The following is an 18,841-nucleotide window of genomic DNA, read 5'->3' as shown; positions in this document are numbered from 1 at the left end:
GTACAGAGCTGCCTGTCTTCCACCTCTGGAGCTGCCAGTCTGTCCCCTTCTGCCAGGGCAAATCTTCTCTGCTTAAGAGCACAGCTGCTCCACAGGCTGGCTGTTCAATCGACAATGATCTCTAGTTTCAAGTGTGACAGCACCGACCTGCTCGATCTCCATTCAGCTGCAGGTGGGGGCAGCGGAAGAGAAAGGGAGGGAGGGAGGGAGAGGGAGGACACTGCAACCTACGTGAATAATTGATAGTGCAAGGAAAGGAGAGCAGCTGGGTTCCCTGTCTCCATCTGCTCACCAGCTGGGGATGAGAGATCCTTGCTCAGGTAGGGGATGAACAGCTTAGCTGCTTTTATTCTCATCTTGCTTGCAATGCCAATTAAAAATATTTTGCATCTAGAAGGAATGGGAGCAAAGATAGGTGGGGGAGGGTTGATCCAGATCTTCTCTGCTGCTTGCGTGGCGTTGTGTAATGGATAGAGTTTGGGGCAGTTTCAGCCTCATCAGGGAAAGTGTCTGTGTGCTTTTTAAAAGACATTGTGCTATTCTGCATTGTGTAGAGAAGCAGTTGCAGAGAGAGAAAGGGAGAGTGGAGGTGGGGAGAGCGGATGTCTGTGTAGGAAATGAAACAAACTAAAGGGATAGAGGGGCATGAAACAGGGTCTGCCCAGACTCAAAGGAATCCCACCCTGATTATGTCAGTCCTGGACATAAAATGAGGAGTCCAAGTGCACTGCGGGAGGTGCTGTCTGTGCACACCCGGTGCTATATTTAGAAGCTGTGTGCACAGATCTGTGGAAACAGCTGATGTGAAAACATGTATGTTTCTGTCTGTGGATGCAGCTATGAGTTTGTGTAATATTGAAATAAAACTTAAGAAATTACAGGTTTTGCCCTGAAGAGTTTACCCTTGAAGGATATACTGCTGTGTTTATGTGGTACTGCGCAGCTTCCATGGAGCTGCTGATGTTCTTACAATGACTCAATTAACAGAATTGCAGGGACCAGTTTCTGTGTTACAGCTAAGACAGGCTTTTCCTATGAGAGCAAGATAAAATGCTCATAAAATTAAACACATGGAAAAAATCTGCTAACAAAATTTGGGAAAATACATAGCAAAAGGTATAGACACCAATTACTGTAATACATATATTAATGTGCCTACAAGGATACCTGAAAGAACAAAAACTTATATGCCAGTCCCTGAAACATGCAATAACTATAAAATGTATAATAATCTATGCAAGTATGGACACATATAGGGATTAAAATCTGAGACTGTGAGTACACTGAATTAGTCATATAAGAATGCAAGTATCAATAGGAGCCGATTCTACTTAGTACAACTCCAGGCTTACATTAGGTGATATTTTTGCATCAGCAGGGTAAATAGTAACAGTAGTTACCTTGATTGTAAGTTGAGGAACAGAAAGGGGTCCTGTGATTTGCCTACATATGATTTATTCATATTGTTATTGCTAAAGGAGGCTAATTAGAGCAGTAATTAGAGTATTTAGTAATTGTTTGCTGTTTTGCTTATGCATGTTGAGGGCTTTGTACACAACTGGAGTTAGACAGAAGGTTAGGTAAAGCTGTGCGACAGTTAAATGAAAGCTGGGCTCAGTGTGGTTTTGTATGTGAACAAAGTTGGCTCTTGTCTGTCGTGGCAAGCTGCCGAAGAATAAGAATGGCAGAAAGACCTGAGCCTCTCTGTGTGCTTTGATTTCACCATGGCCAGGCTTGATAGTGCTGCTGATAATGACCCTGAGATGGGGGAGGGCAGTAGTTACTGCTGGCAGCTCTCTCTAACAGCAAAAAATAATGTCTCTTCCTCCTTCCTAGATGCAGCAGAAATGGCAAGCTTGGCTCTTTGCCTTGGTCCAGTCACATCTCTGCTCAGAGATTCAGGTGAATGAGTAAGACCTGCTTGCTCAGAGGGCAGCTGCTGTACTTAGTGCCCTGGGCCCATCTGTGAGGCATTTGGGTTGGAGTGAGGGTGTATTAATTGGCCCATGCTCCAGCATCAGATCTTCTGGGGAATTAAAAGAGGTAGACAAGAGGAAATTGAGTCACCTGGACTTCATGCAAGTTACTAAAAACAGCAAGTGGGCCCTTTCTTTGTCCATTCAAAGTTGTGATCTATTTTGATTCCTTGCTCCTTACAGTCTCTTTGCCCACCCACAGACCCTTGGAGTCCTCATAATCATTTCCATGCAGGTCTTTCATGAGTACAATTTATAGGAAGCATTATTATAAAAATGCTGCATTCATCCCTAAAACTTTGATATAACTCCTTGCTCTCTGCATTTTCATTTTCTTCCCCATCTCTATCTGCTATCTCATATTTTCTGTCTGGTCTGTCTGCATACTGTTTGCACTCTTCTTTTGCATCTTTCCTAGCTTTCTGGCAAATTCTGTCTCCTGTTCTGTGTTTCCTTATGTCCCCTTCGTGAGTTAGAACAAACCCAGTGCGAGGCTGACATTTGGCGTAAGGTTGTAGCTGCTGCTTTTTTAGGTCTTGATGTAAAGAGAAAACATGACATCATCCTGTGGAATTAAACTGACAAGCACAGGAAAAAATACGTGTCCAGAAGAACTCCGTGTTCTCATTTAAACACAGGTACATGCATATTCTTGCTGTGACAGACCATGTTCTCATGCTCAGTTTGTCAGGAATGATGATCTATTGATGAGTCAATGCAAATACATGTGGTTAAGGGGTTTGTGACCCCTGAAAATTTGAGCTTCCCTAGTTTTCACGTTGGATCAGTGTGCTATTTCATAAGGGGTGCAGAGCCAAATCTCTGTGGTACTTGATGTATGTCAGCTCCAAATGCCAAGGATTTGGATTTAGTGGATCTAATATCTTCCTAGCCTTCCCTTGAAGAGAATGGAGATTTCTGGAGAACTGCTTTGATGCTCACTTTCCTCACTGGACACTGAGAGCCTGGAGATATGAATTTGTTCTACAGCAGAGTTGAATAAGGGACCGCTCTGCTGTCCCTGTCTAGGCTGTGCTTGTGCTACCCTCACGGACAGCCCGGAGAGCAGCGTCCCTGGCTCGGCTGTCCCACCAGCTGCTCCTGCATGCTGTGCGCCATCCATGGGCTCCCACAACGGGGGGCTCCAGGGGGAACCGCTCTGCCACAGCGGAGGAGGGGCAGAAGTCATCACCCCATCCCCCCTTGTCTCCTCTTCTTCCATCCCTCCTCCTCCTCCCCTCCGTCCTCTCCAGAGCCGCTGCCCGCCGGGCCCGGTCCCGGCCGTGCGGGTCCCTTCCCTGTCTATCCGGTGAATCCCGGCCCGGGAGGAAGAGGAGGGGTGGGGGCGGGAGCCGCGGCTTCGCAGGGGGCCGGCAGGCAGCCTGTGCCCTTCTTCATGGCGAGGCCGGGGGAGAGCAGGCTCCCGAGGAGGGAACCCGGGAGCTGACTCAGCGGAGCAGTCCAGCATGTTTTCCCGGGAGCACGGCTTCCCTGCCGGAGCCAGCGGAGGGTAGGTACCGGGACCGGTGCCGGCGGCCGCGGGGCCTGGGGCCCTGCCTTTCCCGGGCAGCCCGGGGACGGGGCAGGGCAGCGGCTGCCGGCGTTTGGAGCGCAGTGCTGGAGCAGCAGGAAGAGTCCTTGCGGGTTGGCTGGAAGGGCGGAGAGCCGGGGAGGGGAGAAGGCGATGGCCGTACCCAGCCAGCAGGTCCGGCTCTGGCTGTGGGCCCGGCCCTCGCTCCCTCCCTCCGTCCCTCCCGGCCCCGCTCCGGCCGGGGGAGGCGGGCCATGGGGCGGCATCGGGTGCTCCTCTCCCGGGAGGGAAAGAGGGAGGCTCGGCGGGCTTTCTTCTGCCGTCGTGGAAGTGGGGGATCTCTCCGATTGGGACTTCTTAATTAAGATTAGTTTCTCTCTGGAGTTCTCCTTTCTCTTGCCCCGTAGGGCAGTACCTGGCAGGCAGGAAGAGCTGGCGGGGTTCTCCGGGCCCTCCCGGTACTCTGCCCACCTCTTTGTGGGTGCACGAAGTCCTTAGCACAGGCTGCCCACGAATGGGAGCGGTGGCCTCCACGGGAGAGCAGCCAGAGAGGAGTTCGGGTGGAAGAGAGGTTCCTTACTGGAAGTCAAAGTCTGCGGGCAAAAAGTTTGTGACCAGCTGAGAGCAAAACGCCTTTCATCTGTAGTGGTTGCGTCCTTTTCCTAGTTCTGCTTCAGTAATTAATTCTCTTGAGTTCTAGGAATCTATGTGTAAGCAAATTTCAAAGCTGTACGGGTGTTCTGAGAGTAGGGCTATTCGTGTCATGTTTTCAGCTGTCTCCACCAAATACCTAGCAATTGTATTTGGTAAAGCAAACGGATGTCTAAGGCAGGAACAAGGGAGTGAAACAACAGAAGGTGTTGCTCAAGAGAAGTGGTTGTCCAGAATTTTCATTACGAGCATTTCAGGCCTGTTCTTCTCTCACATTACCTTCAGTTCTTTAGAATTGCCTGTCCCTTCTAGTGAAGGATTTAAAAAATGTATTAGTATCTCCCTGCAAGAAACTCTTATCAGGCTGGGACACCAGTTATTATACTGATTGTTGTTCCATAGATAGCTGCAAATCATGCTGTGGTGTTTCTCCTATTGGAAGGCTTCCAGATTAGCAGAAGTATTTACAACAGCTGTACACCTGCTTCCCTGTGAACTTTCAGGAAAACACTTACCTGAGGATTTGGGGCACTTGTCTTTTAGAGTTCAACAAAACCCCGTGTGCTCTGGAATATTTATGAAAGAATGTATGAAATTCTGTCCAATTTGTGTTTTTCTTAGAGCAAATATTAGCATTGACTATGTTATTGAACTGGCTCAGCTACAGCAGATAGCAATGATTTTGGAAGCTGGGTAGAGAGATCCCATGACTGAAATAGCAGACGATGCTGCAAGACAGGAATAGAAGGCGTGAGAAGAGTTGTAGTGGCTTAGAGATCTGCACAGGTTCTTCTTGTTCTATTTCAGAATTGAGAGTGGAATTTATCAGTGGATCAGCATTACCTACATTTAGTTTGACTGCCTGATTGAAACTGATGCACTGGCTACTGTCAATAGTAAAATCCCAATTTAGCCTTCTGCGTTTTCTAGGCCTTATGCTTCCCCTTGTTGCCGTGTCCTAAGAATAAAGCTTCAGCAAGTATACATTTGCACATAAATATTCCTCTCCCAATCTGCAGAATTGCTTTCCTTTTTCAGAAGGATGATGTTCTTCTTTTCTGTGATCAAAGAGTTTGAAGTTCCAATTTTAAAAGAAGTATGTTCCCTTTCTGTAATACAGTCTAGTGCTTTTCATTCCAGAAATTAAAAATTCCAGAAATTGAATGTGAACTTTAAAGCAATAATTATAATAGCCCAAATTTTTTGTGATATTTTATTAAAGATAATGTGAAATCTAAGGTATTCTCTTGAATTTTTAAAGGTCCAAGGCATATTCCTAATTTGGGATAATTACAGAATTGTGAACATCTCTAAATGTATGGTAAGACTGATGAATTTGGCATCTTCTGGACTCAACTGGACAATAGAACTGTACTAGGATTCAATGGTAAGGAACAGTTTCTGCCCAAAGTTTTCCAGTCAGTCCAAAGTGTTGAGATGAATTCATGGTGAGAGGACAGGGGCAGGACTGGCCACACACCTCATGTAGGAGCCGCCAGATTTCCGTGATGCAGGTGTGTATTTAACTCCTCTGTATTTAACTCCTCTGAATGATTCAGCATTCAACTCAGCAACAAAAACACTAGCATGCAACAAGGCCCCAGGACATCCAGTTGCACAAAAGGTTCTATTGTTGCACTTCTTTCTGAAAACAAGAATTTATCAAATTAAGCTCTTACCTTTTTAGGGCTCACAGAACAGAAGCTTAAGAGACAGTGAAAATGTTTCATCTACTGCTTTGGACATAAATTTTGCTCATCCCAAACATTCTTCAAGTAAATGAATAAGATGATAAATAAAGCATGTATTAGTATAGTATTAATATTAATTTAAAATACATTTGCCATCAAACTATTTCAATATTTATTTTAGGTTGTCAAGACTAACTCCTACATCTTCCCTCCCAGGTATTTTATGGCATTAATTTCTAGGTGCATTACACAGATCTCTCTCATTCAAATTTCAGGAGAAAACTGTGGGATGGAAGCATTGTGTTACTTTGTGTGGAGGAGCCTATATGCAAGTTACATGATGCCATTGGGCCACTAGAATGAATTGTGAATTGTCAGAGAGCTGGTGAGCGTTATGATTCTAAGAGCTTGTGATAGAGTAGTTTCAAGATTACAGAAATATGTTGTACCTCCATCCGTACAAGAGGGAGTGTAGCCACTGCTTTCAAAGCAAGGGTCTGCATGACCAGTCTCAGCATGGAAGCAGTAGCAGTCGTGCACCTGATAGCTACAGGACAGCAATTCTTGATTGCATTATAGGATTATTATATGTATTGTGTGATGGTTGTATGGCCAGTGATGAATGGTGTCTCTCGGGCTCTGTCTTGGGACTGGTGATCTTTAATATCTTTTATCAATGACAGTGGTACTGAGTGCACCCTCAGCAAGTCTGCAGATGACACAGAGCTGAGGGGTGTGGTTGACACAACAGAAGAAGGGACCATCCAGAGGGACCTGGACAAGCTTGACAAGTGGTCCTGTGAGAATCTCGTGAAGTTCGACAAGTCCAAGTGCAGTGTGCTGCACCTGGTTCAGAGCAATCCCAGACATGGGCACAGACTGGGAGATGAACTCATTGAGAGTATCCCTGTGGAGAAGGACTTGGGGGTTCTGGTAGAGGAAAAGCTAGACCTGAGCCTGCAGAGTGCACTTACAGCCCAGAAAGCCAAGCATATCCTGGGCTGTATCAGAAGAGGAGTGGCCAGCAGGTTGAGAGAGGTGATTTTCCCTCTCTACTCTGCTATTGTGAGACCCCACGTGGAATACTTCACCAGCTCTGGGGTCTCCAGCACAAGAGAGATGTGGACCTGTTAGAGTAGGTCTAGAGGAGGCCACAAATATGATCTGAGGGCTGGAGCTCCTCTCCTACAAATACAGGCTGAGAGAGCTGGGGTTGTTCAGCATGGAGAAGAGAAGGACCAGGGCAGACCTTCCTTCTAGTACTTAAGAAGGGCTTATTAAAAAGGAAGAGCGACTTTTTCCCGGGCAGGTAGTGACAGGACAAGGGGGAACAGTTTTAAACTAAAAGAAAAGAGATTTATATTATGTGTTAGGAAGAAATTCTTTACTCAGAGGATAGCGATGCATTGGAACAAGTTGCCCAGAGAAGCTGTGGATGGCCCATCTCTGGAAGCGTTCAAGACCAGGTTGGATGGGGCCCTGAGTGATCTGATGAAGTAGGTGACATCTGGTAGAGGGGTTGGAACTAGATGATCTTTAAGGTTGCTTCCAACCCAAACCCTTCTGTGATTCTATGACTACATAAAAATCACATTCATGATTGCATTACAAAGTAAATGAGTCCTGTCTCTTGTAAACCTGTGCTTAGTTCCCAGCCTCACCTATGTGGCCTTCACCATGGCTTAACCTCAGTTTGTGACTGCTAGTAAAAACTGTGAGTGGCATGGAATGTTTATTAAGTAACAGTAGGAGAGGTGCAGCTGGCAGTGAGACTGTAGTGCCGTGGGCAATGCTATATATGTCTTCTAAACTACAGCATATTGTTTGTATGGCTTTTTATTTTCTCTTCTATGAATGTACACACTTCTCTGTTTGTACACACTGCTGCTCCAGCAGGGACCATAGTAATAACATATTTTCCATAGCAGATGTGCAAACAAAAGCTCACCTAATCTCCATGCTGGCTGTACCAGCAGTGGTAACACAAAACTGTGTCTGCATCTCTGTGGGGTGTTACCAGTTCTGTTCTAGTGCCATCTCTGTTATGCTCCTGTCTTTGAGACTAATACCCAGGCTGTGGCAGCTGGGGCTGTCCTTTAGGTGTTGATTTCAGTGGTGGTTCAGAACTACTTTCATCCTTTTTGATATGGTTCTGTTGTGAGATCTGATTACAAAGCTTCTCGTGAGACATGTCTTTATTGTGCTCCAAATCCATGATGGAAGAGGAACTTGGCAGAGAAAGATCATTCAGCACTTACATGACAGTTGTGAGGAAAATATTGTATGTGAGCAGAGACAGAGCAGTCAGAAGCCAGAAAATTTTTGCTGCTACATCCAGGATGTTTGCAAGTTCAGCTGCCTCTGGGATTCTCACAGGGAATGACAGCTTCCTTATAGGCAAGAAATGGCCTGGGGAGAAGAATGGTAAGCAGAAGGCAAAGGAGACACTGCAGGCAAGCACTGACATGTTGAATTCTCTTAAGAGTTAACTTTATCTTTCTTTTTTATCCTTTTCTGCCTCTGTCTCTTGCAGGAGGTCTGAGGAGGCAGTGCAGGGTTTCAGTGATGTTATAGACTCTCCCACTGAAGGCTTTCCATGTGTCCTCACTCCTGCTGTCCCCAACAAGGTAAAAGCAGACCACGTTTGGCCCAGGGTTGGTGTGTGCTTTGAGCAGAAGTTACGTGTGCTGAAGAAATGACTGAAACCAAGCTTGTGTGCATGCATGTCTTACAGCTATAGTTGCCTCCTTCTGTGAGAATCCTAAACTTGCTAATTTGATCAGTTCTTATGCCATACTGTGTCAAGTCAATCTGACCTATTGAAATAGAGAAATTCCTGATACCTAACTGACCGGGCATCAGGTCAAGCTTTTGCAACACATACTGAAGACAATTTGGCCACTTGTTTTGTCCATGCTGCCAATTACGGAAGAACAATTCCATCATGTCTTCAGCAAACAAGTAGTTCCTTTGTTATATGGAAGGAACTGTTGGCTCCTTCAGTATCCGAGTCACCAGAAGATAATGTTAGCTTCTGCAAATGTCTAATTACTTTTCCCTGTTGTCTTTCCCTTTTCACAGACTGCGGACTTGTTTGAGATGATTGAAAAAATGCAGGTAAGGAGAAGTAATTCTGTCAAACTTTGGGATCTCTTAATTTTTTGTGGCAAACAAATAATCAGCTACTGTTTGTCCTGTCACTTCACTCAGAATACCCTTTGATGCGGGCTTGCAGAATTTTTAGGTCTTCTAGGCTCAATCTCTTACTCTTCAATGGGATTTCAAAAACATTTTTCTGTGTTCATTTTTCCAGTCAGCATGATGGAAGCATTAGACACAGGTTATTATAATTCTGTCTGTTCTTTGCAGAAGTGTGATTCTGAGAGAAAATCAAAGTTGCAATAAGGTATATCTGGCATCTTCTTCAGGAAACTCTGTTCTTCTGGGTAGCAGGTATAATGACAGGTGATTAATGGGATGTTAACCTAACTGCATTTAGCAAGGTCAGACAGTTTAAAAAATAACTACTATAGGTCCTGCCTTTAACTTGTGCAAGAAAGAAGGACTTTGGCTTAATTCTTACACATTAATACGTGCATTTAGCTGCATATATAATGTTCTAAATTTAAAATAGGGCCGAGTTGGTTTTTTCCACTTTTCTGTATCAGATAAAGAAATAGTAATATAATGATATGTTTGTTATATGTGTTAAATATCTAACAATGAAGTCGTCAAATTTTTCAGATTATGTGTTCTCAGAGCATCCTTGCCAGGTTACCAATAGTTTCCCTGAGTGGTGCACCTTCTTTAAAGTGCTGTGCTTAACCTTGACCTAACATAACACATAGCATGGCACATAACTCCTGCCTTTTATTACGTGCAGAAATTAAACTTACCAAAACCAATTAACTTCTTTTCTGGAATTTGGGTAATCAGATTATGAATATGAGGAAAATGCCAGACTTTAGTGGGACTATAAAGGTGAGGAGGTAGAAGGTAGCAGCAAAATGCTGAGTATGGAGTTATGAGGCTGAAGTCCCATTTGGCAGACTGGGCAGGAGGAGTGTGGGAGGGAGGGGCTGAAGGTGTATCTGCCATGTATTCATGTGTAGACAGACACAGACCTTGCAACCAATTTACTGACATCCAGACTATGTTTGGGATGTATTCTCACTGCTTTAGAGTAGCAAGCTCTGTAAGTGTGCCTGGCTCATTTAACTCTATGCAGGGAAGTAAAGCTTGAGCATGTAGGGCTGCTTCAGTTCAAGCACATATTGAAAGGTTATGACAGTCCTTCCCAGGCCTTTTGAAATATGGATAAGAGAGAGTCACTACCGTGTGTCCCACAGGGGAAGACTGTTGCTTAAGATTGTCAGTGTTTCTCAGCTCCCAGTTTACCATATGGAAAATCTGACTGGATTTGCACCTCTTTAGTTAGAGAGATAACAGGGAGGTGATGAGAATTTCCAAGGCATGCAGACTGCCTGATTTTGCATCTATGATGTTTTCTTAGCTGCCCGTTGTTAAGCCTTTATAGCATTTGTGTTTTTCTAGTTAAGCTTGTTTTGTCACCTGACTTTCACTAGGAGAATCAGTAACTGTTGTTTAACAGATTTTTTGAAAGTTAAATGTTTTCCAAAAGAAAAAATTATCCTAATATTTCTTTCTAATATTTTTATTATCTTTTTAAAGATTTTTACTAATTATTCATTCTCTTTTGTTTGTTTTGCTTTTCCTTTCCTTCCATATGACTGTGACTATCCTTTAGATTTGTTGAACCATTCTTGAAAACGAAATATGGGATTTTCATAAGCAATCAAAGTGAGTAAAAGACGAAGCAGGAGACTTGAACATTTCTCCTATAAAATAATAACAAAAAAGCCTCAGGGTAGAATTGATTTTTGAGTACTTTAACAATTGGATTGGAGTATAATTGTTCAACTGAAAACTAGGATAGCCATTTCACATTTTGTGTGATGAATTAACAGGTAAAGTTGTGCTCTCTTTTTGCACTGAAACCAACCCCGAGATCTGGGAAAGAAGTTTGCCCTTTTTTTTTTTTTTTCTCTTTTTTTCTTCTCTTCAATTTTATTATACATTTCTTGGAAATAAATGAGCTACTGGTCACTTTCTTCTGTGCTTACAGACATAGTGCAGTCACAACAAATACTGTGTTAAGGACACTTAGTAATATGTTGTTCCTGGATTGCTTTGCAGTGCAGGCAATTGGAAAACAAGGAAATTTTATTTCATCCAGTAAGCTCATATATTTCAGATCTTCGTATGTTTGCATAGCCAATGCCTCTTCACTTGACTGCTTTTGTTCACTACCTCTGTTCTGCATTCTTATGGTTTCTTCATGTTCTTTAGTCTTGTTTTCTCACAACTACTTTCATTGTTCTTTTTCCGGTATCCCCTTTTGTATCCAAGTTGCCTATTTTGAACTAGGCTGCCTCAAGGCACTGCTCTTTCCCCATAAAATATGTGCATTATCTTGTATTGTTATGCCACGTTGGACCCTGACTCTGGGTCTGGACACTTTTTCTCTGTCATTCATTCTTCCATCCTGCTCAGGCCAGGTGTTTCCCCTGTACAAGACCTTGGGAATATGAGATTCCCAGACTGGTGCTGTCTCCAGTAAGCTACCCAGGGAAACAGTGAGGGAAGGCTTTTCCTTAAAGGCAGTGCTGCAAGCCAAACCAGATCCAACCAGAAGGATATCTCAAGGGGTGGCTGAGACTGCTGCAGTTTATTCCTCTCCCTTTTGAGGAATGACAGTGTTCATCCAGCAGTTGTTCTCCCCATGCTTTGACTCTTCCAACAACTTGTGCTGTAAGTTTCCTGCGGTCCTGGTTAACCTTTAAAATAAAGCTTTGGACTGTACAGCCCAGGGCTGCATTATTCTTACCTTAAGCTTCACTCCAGAGGAGAGGTTGGTAGATTTGAACTTATGTCTTCTGCTTCCAGGCTACCAGGAGCTTCCTTAACAGTGCAGAGTCATGGAATGTGCTGGTACATTCCTGTGCTCTCTATAGAGGCTCTGATACAGAGCTCCTTTACAGCAGCCCAGAAAGTTTTTCCTCAGGCCTTGCTGAGATACTGGTCTCCTACCAGGACCTCCTTTGAAACTGGAAAATTCTTGCCATTATCAGATCTGCCAAAAATGCCAAGGAAGGAGAGAGAAATATTAGAAAATTGCAATTTCCCAATCTCCATTTTCAAGTGCAGAAAGCTCACTGTGCACAGCAAGTGTGTCCCAGTACTTCCCACAGTTTGTTGCTGCTTTGTACCTATGTGCCCCTCCTGTCTCAGTCCTGTTTTGACAGTGCAGAGGACTTTCTGTCTGTTTTCCAGATCCCTGTTTCAGAACCTGGTCTTCCTTGTGAACCTCAGCTCAGAAGGTTGACAACTGAAACTCGAGACCACATCAACAAAACACTCTTTAGCACTTACATTCCATGGACTACACTTTTTCACCTTCACAACTTCCCTAAATGCAAAATGGTTACTACCTCTGCAAAATATAAAGATCTCTTGTCACCCTGTGTTCCATCTTAATTTCACAACTCACCACATCCTAATAGTTGGTTGTTCATTTTGTCAGTGCTCTGTACTGACATCACAATTCAAAACATATATTCTAAAGTTTTGCTATGAAGAGTATTTCCAGCCTGGTATTTGTTTAGTCTCCACTGCTGAAAACACAAAAGAAAAACAATTTTTTTGGGGAGGGTGTGTAACTGTCTCAAAGCTCAACTTTTGTGGTTTGATCTTGTGACACCCTGTAGATAACATGTGAAGCCTCCTTCTCCTATTATAGCTAAGGAAAATAATTTGGTTTTTTGTTATCTGCTCATTGTTCCTTCCTTGCTTTACTGTGTTTCTATATTTAACCAATTGAAATTTGTTGTTACTGCTACTTTTTGGGATTGAACTCAACCTCAGACTTCTGAAGAATAACCTCATGCATCTACAACTAGTCTCCCTTACCCTGAAGTTTAGCCATACTGGTTTAATTCTGATGTTTTTAAGAGTTTTTTAAAGGTGTTAAGCATTTGTTGTGTACTCAAGGTCTGGCTCTTCATGATTTCATGAAAGTTTAGGTTTTCTTATGGCTTCTTCTTAGGTTTTTTTTAATAAACTTTCTCATTTTCCTAAAACCTTGTTTTTATGTGAAGTAGATGTTGGGTTTCTTTCTTTTTTTTTTTTTTTTTCTTTGTTGCTCCTGCAAAGAGCATCCTGATTATTATGAATCCTCAATAGTGAGATTGCTGTTGCTCAGTGTTAGTGGTGCTATGGTAGCAGTTTTTGCACCCTGTACAGCTGGAGCATTGTCCAAAAGTTTTATTCCTGAGCCTCCTACCTCTCCACTGTAGAGCTCCTCTGAGATTTACCTATTTTTACCAGAATCTAGTTGACAAGCTAGTTCCACTGTAGAATATGTGCACAGGCATGGCTGTTATCAATCCAATCCTGCTCATTTCACAACAAAGTCAAGAGCTGCTTATCCTGTCTGGAATCCCTGGTTAGCCACTCCATTAAGCAGTCACTGATGGTATATAGAAATGTAGTCTCAGCATCATGTTCCAGTATGAGAGTTCCAAGATTTAGGTGACAGTAGTTGAATACTCACGTACTGCGTGTAAGAGAAACCTACATTTTAAATCCTGGTCCTCACCTTCCTACCTGATGATGCAAATTCTGCTTCTTACTCTTCTGTCTGTGAGGCTCACTTGGACTATGGCCTGTTGACCCTCATATATTTGGGTCTGGGCCTCTGCTCAGTCTGTGTTGGGGCTCTCTTCACTAAAATTGTCCTATTCTTGTGTGATTCTGCTGCAGAGGTGTGGTGGAAGTGAGCTGCTTTGCCGTGGTGAGAAGGCAGAGGATGGAATAGCCTTAAGAAGGAAAATCAAGTCTGGATGCCAACTCTTGATTCAGGAAGAAACTAGGCAGCCTTTTCCCCTGTTGTAGCAACCCACCTTGTAGTCATTCCATTTTTTTTTCCCCCTTGGGATAGGAAGGAAGGTGGCTAGAAGAGATTAGAGAATCAGTGTGGGAGATTGTTTTTAATATCTGCCAGTTGTCTGCTTTTTAAGAGGTGTAAGCTTGGGGGTAGCTTTTCAGTTTTAATGCCAGATTAGGGGACTGGCCAAGTTCCAGCTTCACTTTTCATTTTTATACCGATCTTCCAACTTCACTTAAAATGGAAGATTTTGTAGAGGGACAAAATATGTGTATTGAGGATATGAAGAAGGACACAGAGGGTAAGTGAAACAAACTTGCTAAAATACAGGATTCACTGTCTGTGACTTTATGTTTCCAGGGGAGTCGTCTGGATGAACAAAGGTGTTCCCTTCCAGCTCCTCTCAAGGTCAGGCCAAGTCGTTGTTGCCTCTTAAATTGATGAGAATGGCAGATATTTACTGACCTGGCTTGCAGTATACTTTCATACTGGAATGAACAGGGAGTCTACAAACATCCCAAGAACACTTCTACGCTTGCCTTTTTTTATTTTCTTTTTTTTTCCTAGTTGCAGCACAGGAGGGTGAAACTATGTAGCTGAAGTAGAATTAGCACTTCCCTTTTTCTAATTTGAGTGGTTCCAGTAAGAGTTTATTCTTATTAAAAGTGTTAGTTTTGATTAAGTAGTTTCTTAAATTTATTCAATTTAAGAGCTGCAATAATATTTATAAAACCACATAGTACTTATTTCAGTAGTCTGCTGGATGACTCATAGAGATGCTACTAGAAAGTTGACCTGTTTTGCCCAATATTAAGGCAATAAGGACAGATTCCCATCCTAAATCCTCAATGCTTCCTCTCCATTTCTTCAGTCTCAGCTCAGGCCCACTAACCTTAAAATCAAACTTGACTTTGATCTTGGGATGACATATAAAAAAGCCACAGAGAGAATTGACATAGCTTTATTCTGACAGAGATAGTCAGTGCTCTTTGTGGTGATGGAGGGAGCATCCAACTGGCAGAAATTGGCTCAGATACTGCTTCTGTTCTCTGAGTCACACCTCAGCATTGCTCGGATGCATACCACAGATCAGCCATGGAGATGACACAGCCTCAATCTCACTGTATATAACAGCACTTTTTCTACCATTCCTACTGTCATCCCTGTCTGCAGGAGAGCAGCTGTCTTCCTGTGTGGAAGGAAAGGAGAGAGGCTGTCACTCCTAACCACATCCAATTTGTCTGTAGTTTGCCTGCTTCCTTCTTTTGCATGCCTATATTCTGTGTAGTTTCAAGGAGGAGGGTGGGTAAAATCTGACTCCTAAATTTATTGTTCTCAGAGTTTTATATGATAATGCTGAGACCTTGGAAATGTAGTAGTCAGACCTTAAGTCCTAAAGTAAAACGCTAAGGATGACCTAGGGCAGAATGGAAGCTGAGGGCACAGCTTGCACAATCATGAGAGCATAATACTTTAAAAGATGTCACATGTTTTTGCTAATGGCCTGTTCTGATTTCAGACAGAAGAGGAGTATATTCCTTACCCCAGCATCCATGAGGTGGGTTAGTACTGCTCTCTTCTCTCTCTGTCCTTTGACTTCATTGGTTTTTCAGCTTATTGGCTTTCCAGCTTACAGACTTGTCAGTTTTAATGTTCTCTGTCCTTCTGAATAGGTATTACAGAAAGGGTGGCCATATCCTCTCATTATCCTTCCCCAGTTTGGGGGCTACTGGATTGAAGGGACCAGCCACAACCTCTCCAGCTTGAGTCCAGCTCTGTCTGAGGTACCCTTTTCCTGGAGTGGTAAAGTGAAACTGGAAAGTGACCCTACAGCCAAGCTGTACCGCAAGCATTTTCTGGGAAAGGTAAGGGTGACCTTCTTTGCCCACCCAGCCACAAGGCTGAAAAGTTTCTCAGACTTTTTCTGGTGGACTTAAAAATGTCTGCACTGCTGCTGCATTTCAGTTCCTTATGATGCCTTGAACTGATGTAAATGAGGTGCACACTACAATATGGTCCGTGGTGTTTTAAATTGGTCATGTCCCATTGTGAAATGTGCCTCATCCTGTGCATTAATAGAAAGATTTGCACAGGAAATGCTTTTATTTAGTTAAGAAGGTCTTTTGAGGCTCCTATACAGATACCAACCTTGGGATACCAAGTGGAAAAAAGTGTAATAGTATTGGAAATGGCGTTGTTTTTAGAGGGGACTTCAGCACTGACAGTGCACGCTCCTCACTAGGAAGCAGAACAGTCCATTTCCCTCCGTGTATAGTCATTACAGAATGTATATGATGAAACTGGACCATGTGTTTTATAGTTGTTGATTTAAGTAAGTTTGGTGCTAAATGTTCCATGACTTTAAAAATTCCAACTTGGCACATAGGGAAACAGAGCTAGATTTCATAAAGTGAATGTTAAGTTAAGGTCCATCTGGGCAGGCCTGTTTAGGGATTCGGTTGATTACCAGATTGAATCTCAGGAGGATACTAGCCATAAAGAACAAGTGAGAAGAACCCATGATCTTTTCTGAGATTTGGTTCATGGCATAAGGAGGTAAGAAAGCCTGACAAGGATGCTCACGCTGCATCTTATTCGGTGATCTCCCTCAGTGACTGCTCAGTAAGTTCAAAACCAGAAATAGGTGGTGCTTTGCACAGTGCTGGAGACCTGTTCTACAGTATTTGGGCTTGTCAGAGTGATCTTCTGTAGCAGATCTTGTTCCACAGCAGTGAAAAATGATATTAATATGATCTATAAATAATTAGGGCAAAAAAAGAAGCCTTCCTGGAGGTTTCCCCTCAAGACTGACAGATCTGCTGTGCAATTTGTTCATGGACATTTATCCTGTAACCTTCTGGAAGCTTTCAGTATGCTACCTGTAATTATTTTTCTGTCATGGTAAATTTAGGGTTGTACTTGAAGGCTTCCAGAGCCAGATAGGATGAGAGGCAAATTTGGATATGATTTTTTCAGTCTGATTGTAGGATTCACTGCTGACCTGGTATCACAAAACAGTTGAGGTTGGGTGGGACCTCTGGGGCTCATCTTGTCCATAGTCCTGCTCAAGGAAGGTCATAGGAAGGTCATCACTGTTCCTTCTGAGTTAGATCCAGGACTTCCTCTGTCATCGGGCTTCACATTTGCGAAGTGCCCAACCATCGGTGCCTCAGTACTACAGAAAAACTCTTCCTATGTTCTTCCTTTTCTGGTGTCCAGTGTTTTATTCTTTGCCTTAACTGACATGAATGTGTGTCCATATTCAATTAGACATGCAAGTTTTGTAGCAAGCCACTGTCAGAAAAGAACAAGGTGAACAGGACTCTTGTCACAAAAAACTCTACCCATGATGAGAAAACTTTGCCCATGGTTTAAAAGCTTAATTAAGGTGAGAGCTCAGTGCTTTTCCACTAGAAGAGTATTTCTTCAGTGCAGAGTTAGTGATAGCAGTGATTTTGATGCTGTCTGTGTTGGGTCCTTTTTTTGCTGATAACATGGGAAGATTATTTCAGCAATGTCAGGAAAGGTCTCATGGTTTGAATAATGGCAAACAGTTCTTAGCTGAAGAAGAGTCTGAAAGCATCATGTGGTGGGGGAGGCATAGACAATGGTTTAAGGAGTATCTTTTAAGCAAGATGGGAGATCAAAATATTGTGTGGTACTACAGACTTAATATGCATGTCTGTGTTGTGGGTGTGCATATGTAGATCGCTCAGACTTGGTCAATTCTGTGATACTTTTTGCAGAACATCTTACAGCAGACCCTATAAAACAAGCACCAAAAAAAGTGCTGGAACATTCAAGCCATAGCTCAGTTCCTTTTCTTTACCTCATGTATTTTATATGACGATTACACAGTAATTACACAGTAATTTAGCCTTTAAGGAAGAAGGCTATAAAATCTTATGTCTTATACTGTGAAAATTATTCAATGTCTATGTTGTTTTTGAAGGCTGCAATAAAGAGAAGTAGCTTGAAGCCATGAAGGATTTAGTAAAGGTACACCGTGGAACTGCCAGTCAAATAAACTTAGGGTGCAGTTTCACAAGCACTTGTAGCTCCCAGTGCTGATGAGAGAAGCTTTCTGCTATGCATTCATATGTGATCATGTATTTCTGCTTTATGCTGTCCTCTCTTTGTGCTGGTTAAAGCTGCTGCAGATGGCAGATGTCTTACTGGCTTTAAAACTTCTTGGGCAAACTGTCAGCATTCCTTGCATGTTCTGTTAGTCTTTTCCCTTGGCTCATGGAAGATACTCAATTGTTTTAACAGAGATCTATTTGAAATCTAAAACTCCCTTTCAGACTATATTAAATGTTACAGAAACTGCTTCTGGGGCTGAACAAATTTGTTCTTACTACATAGGTCATCTCAGCTCCAGGGTATCTTGTCATCACTGACTTGCAATCTTCAGTATCAACTGTAGAGGCTTTTGATGGTTCCTCTCTAACTCCAGGACAGCTAACAATAAAGGCTGCTGTCCACTGAAGGAATCTGAGTCTGACTTCTGTTGCCTATGTGTTTTTACAGAAAAAGAAAATCATAAGGAATACATTATAGGTTTATTCATCCATACAATTGCTCAGATCTCAGTTTAAACCCCAGGCTTACATTCAGGATCAAGCTACATAGCCAGAGTGGCTTTGACAAAAATTCAGTTATTTTAAGACTTCCACTAATTCTGGTGCCCATTCCACTGTGAGGATTGCACCCATTTGTGCAGCTCTGTCTGGCTATGTCAGCTGCAGAGCTGATAGCCCAGTCTCCAAAGCAGCAGAGATTCCTCTCTATCAAATCTGCTGGGGTCTGGCTTAGAAATCTCATCAAAAGGCATCTTGATTTCTGGTCTTTGCAACTCAGTTTTACTTTTTAGCTGCAGCTAACCTCAGGCTTTGGTTCCTCTTCTTTTGCTTTGCCTTCTAGTTCTGTTTTTTTTTGTTGGCATTGTGCCATCTTTTTCCTTAACAGCCTGTCTTGGGCATCCACTTGGGCATCCAGCCTGGCATTTGACTTCTTTGGTTTATAA

At 42.9% G+C, this 18,841-nt stretch overlaps 1 protein-coding gene across 20 annotated transcripts in view; it reads left to right on the top strand.

Moving 5' to 3' along the window:
* The window catches only part of LOC138111713 (rap1 GTPase-activating protein 1-like), a 44,828-nt gene continuing 25,987 nt past the window's right edge, over positions 1-18,841 (top strand). For 5 of the 20 annotated variants that reach the window (XR_011151451.1, XR_011151448.1, XR_011151449.1 and 2 more), the window contains exons 1-6: positions 3,183-3,486; positions 8,383-8,476; positions 8,931-8,966; positions 14,176-14,223; positions 15,335-15,373; positions 15,489-15,680. Coding sequence is in view for 14 of the 20 variants with exons in the window: in XM_069017954.1 (XP_068874055.1) it covers positions 3,443-3,486; positions 8,383-8,476; positions 8,931-8,966; positions 14,176-14,223; positions 15,335-15,373; positions 15,489-15,680 (453 nt within the window). In the remaining 6 variants the exon portion in view is untranslated. Of the gene's footprint in view, positions 173-257; positions 321-3,176; positions 3,487-6,800; positions 8,274-8,382; positions 8,477-8,930; positions 8,967-14,175; positions 14,224-15,334; positions 15,374-15,488; positions 15,681-18,841 lie in introns of those variants that run through there. The other 15 variants (XR_011151454.1, XR_011151453.1, XM_069017979.1 and 12 more) reach the window with 11 other exon arrangements.

The sequence above is a fragment of the Aphelocoma coerulescens genome, chromosome 1, assembly GCF_041296385.1.
Source record: "Aphelocoma coerulescens isolate FSJ_1873_10779 chromosome 1, UR_Acoe_1.0, whole genome shotgun sequence".
Classification (NCBI taxonomy): domain Eukaryota; kingdom Metazoa; phylum Chordata; class Aves; order Passeriformes; family Corvidae; genus Aphelocoma; species Aphelocoma coerulescens.
The sequence above is the reverse complement of the archived record's forward strand: the minus strand, read 5'-3'. Positions and strand labels throughout refer to the sequence as shown.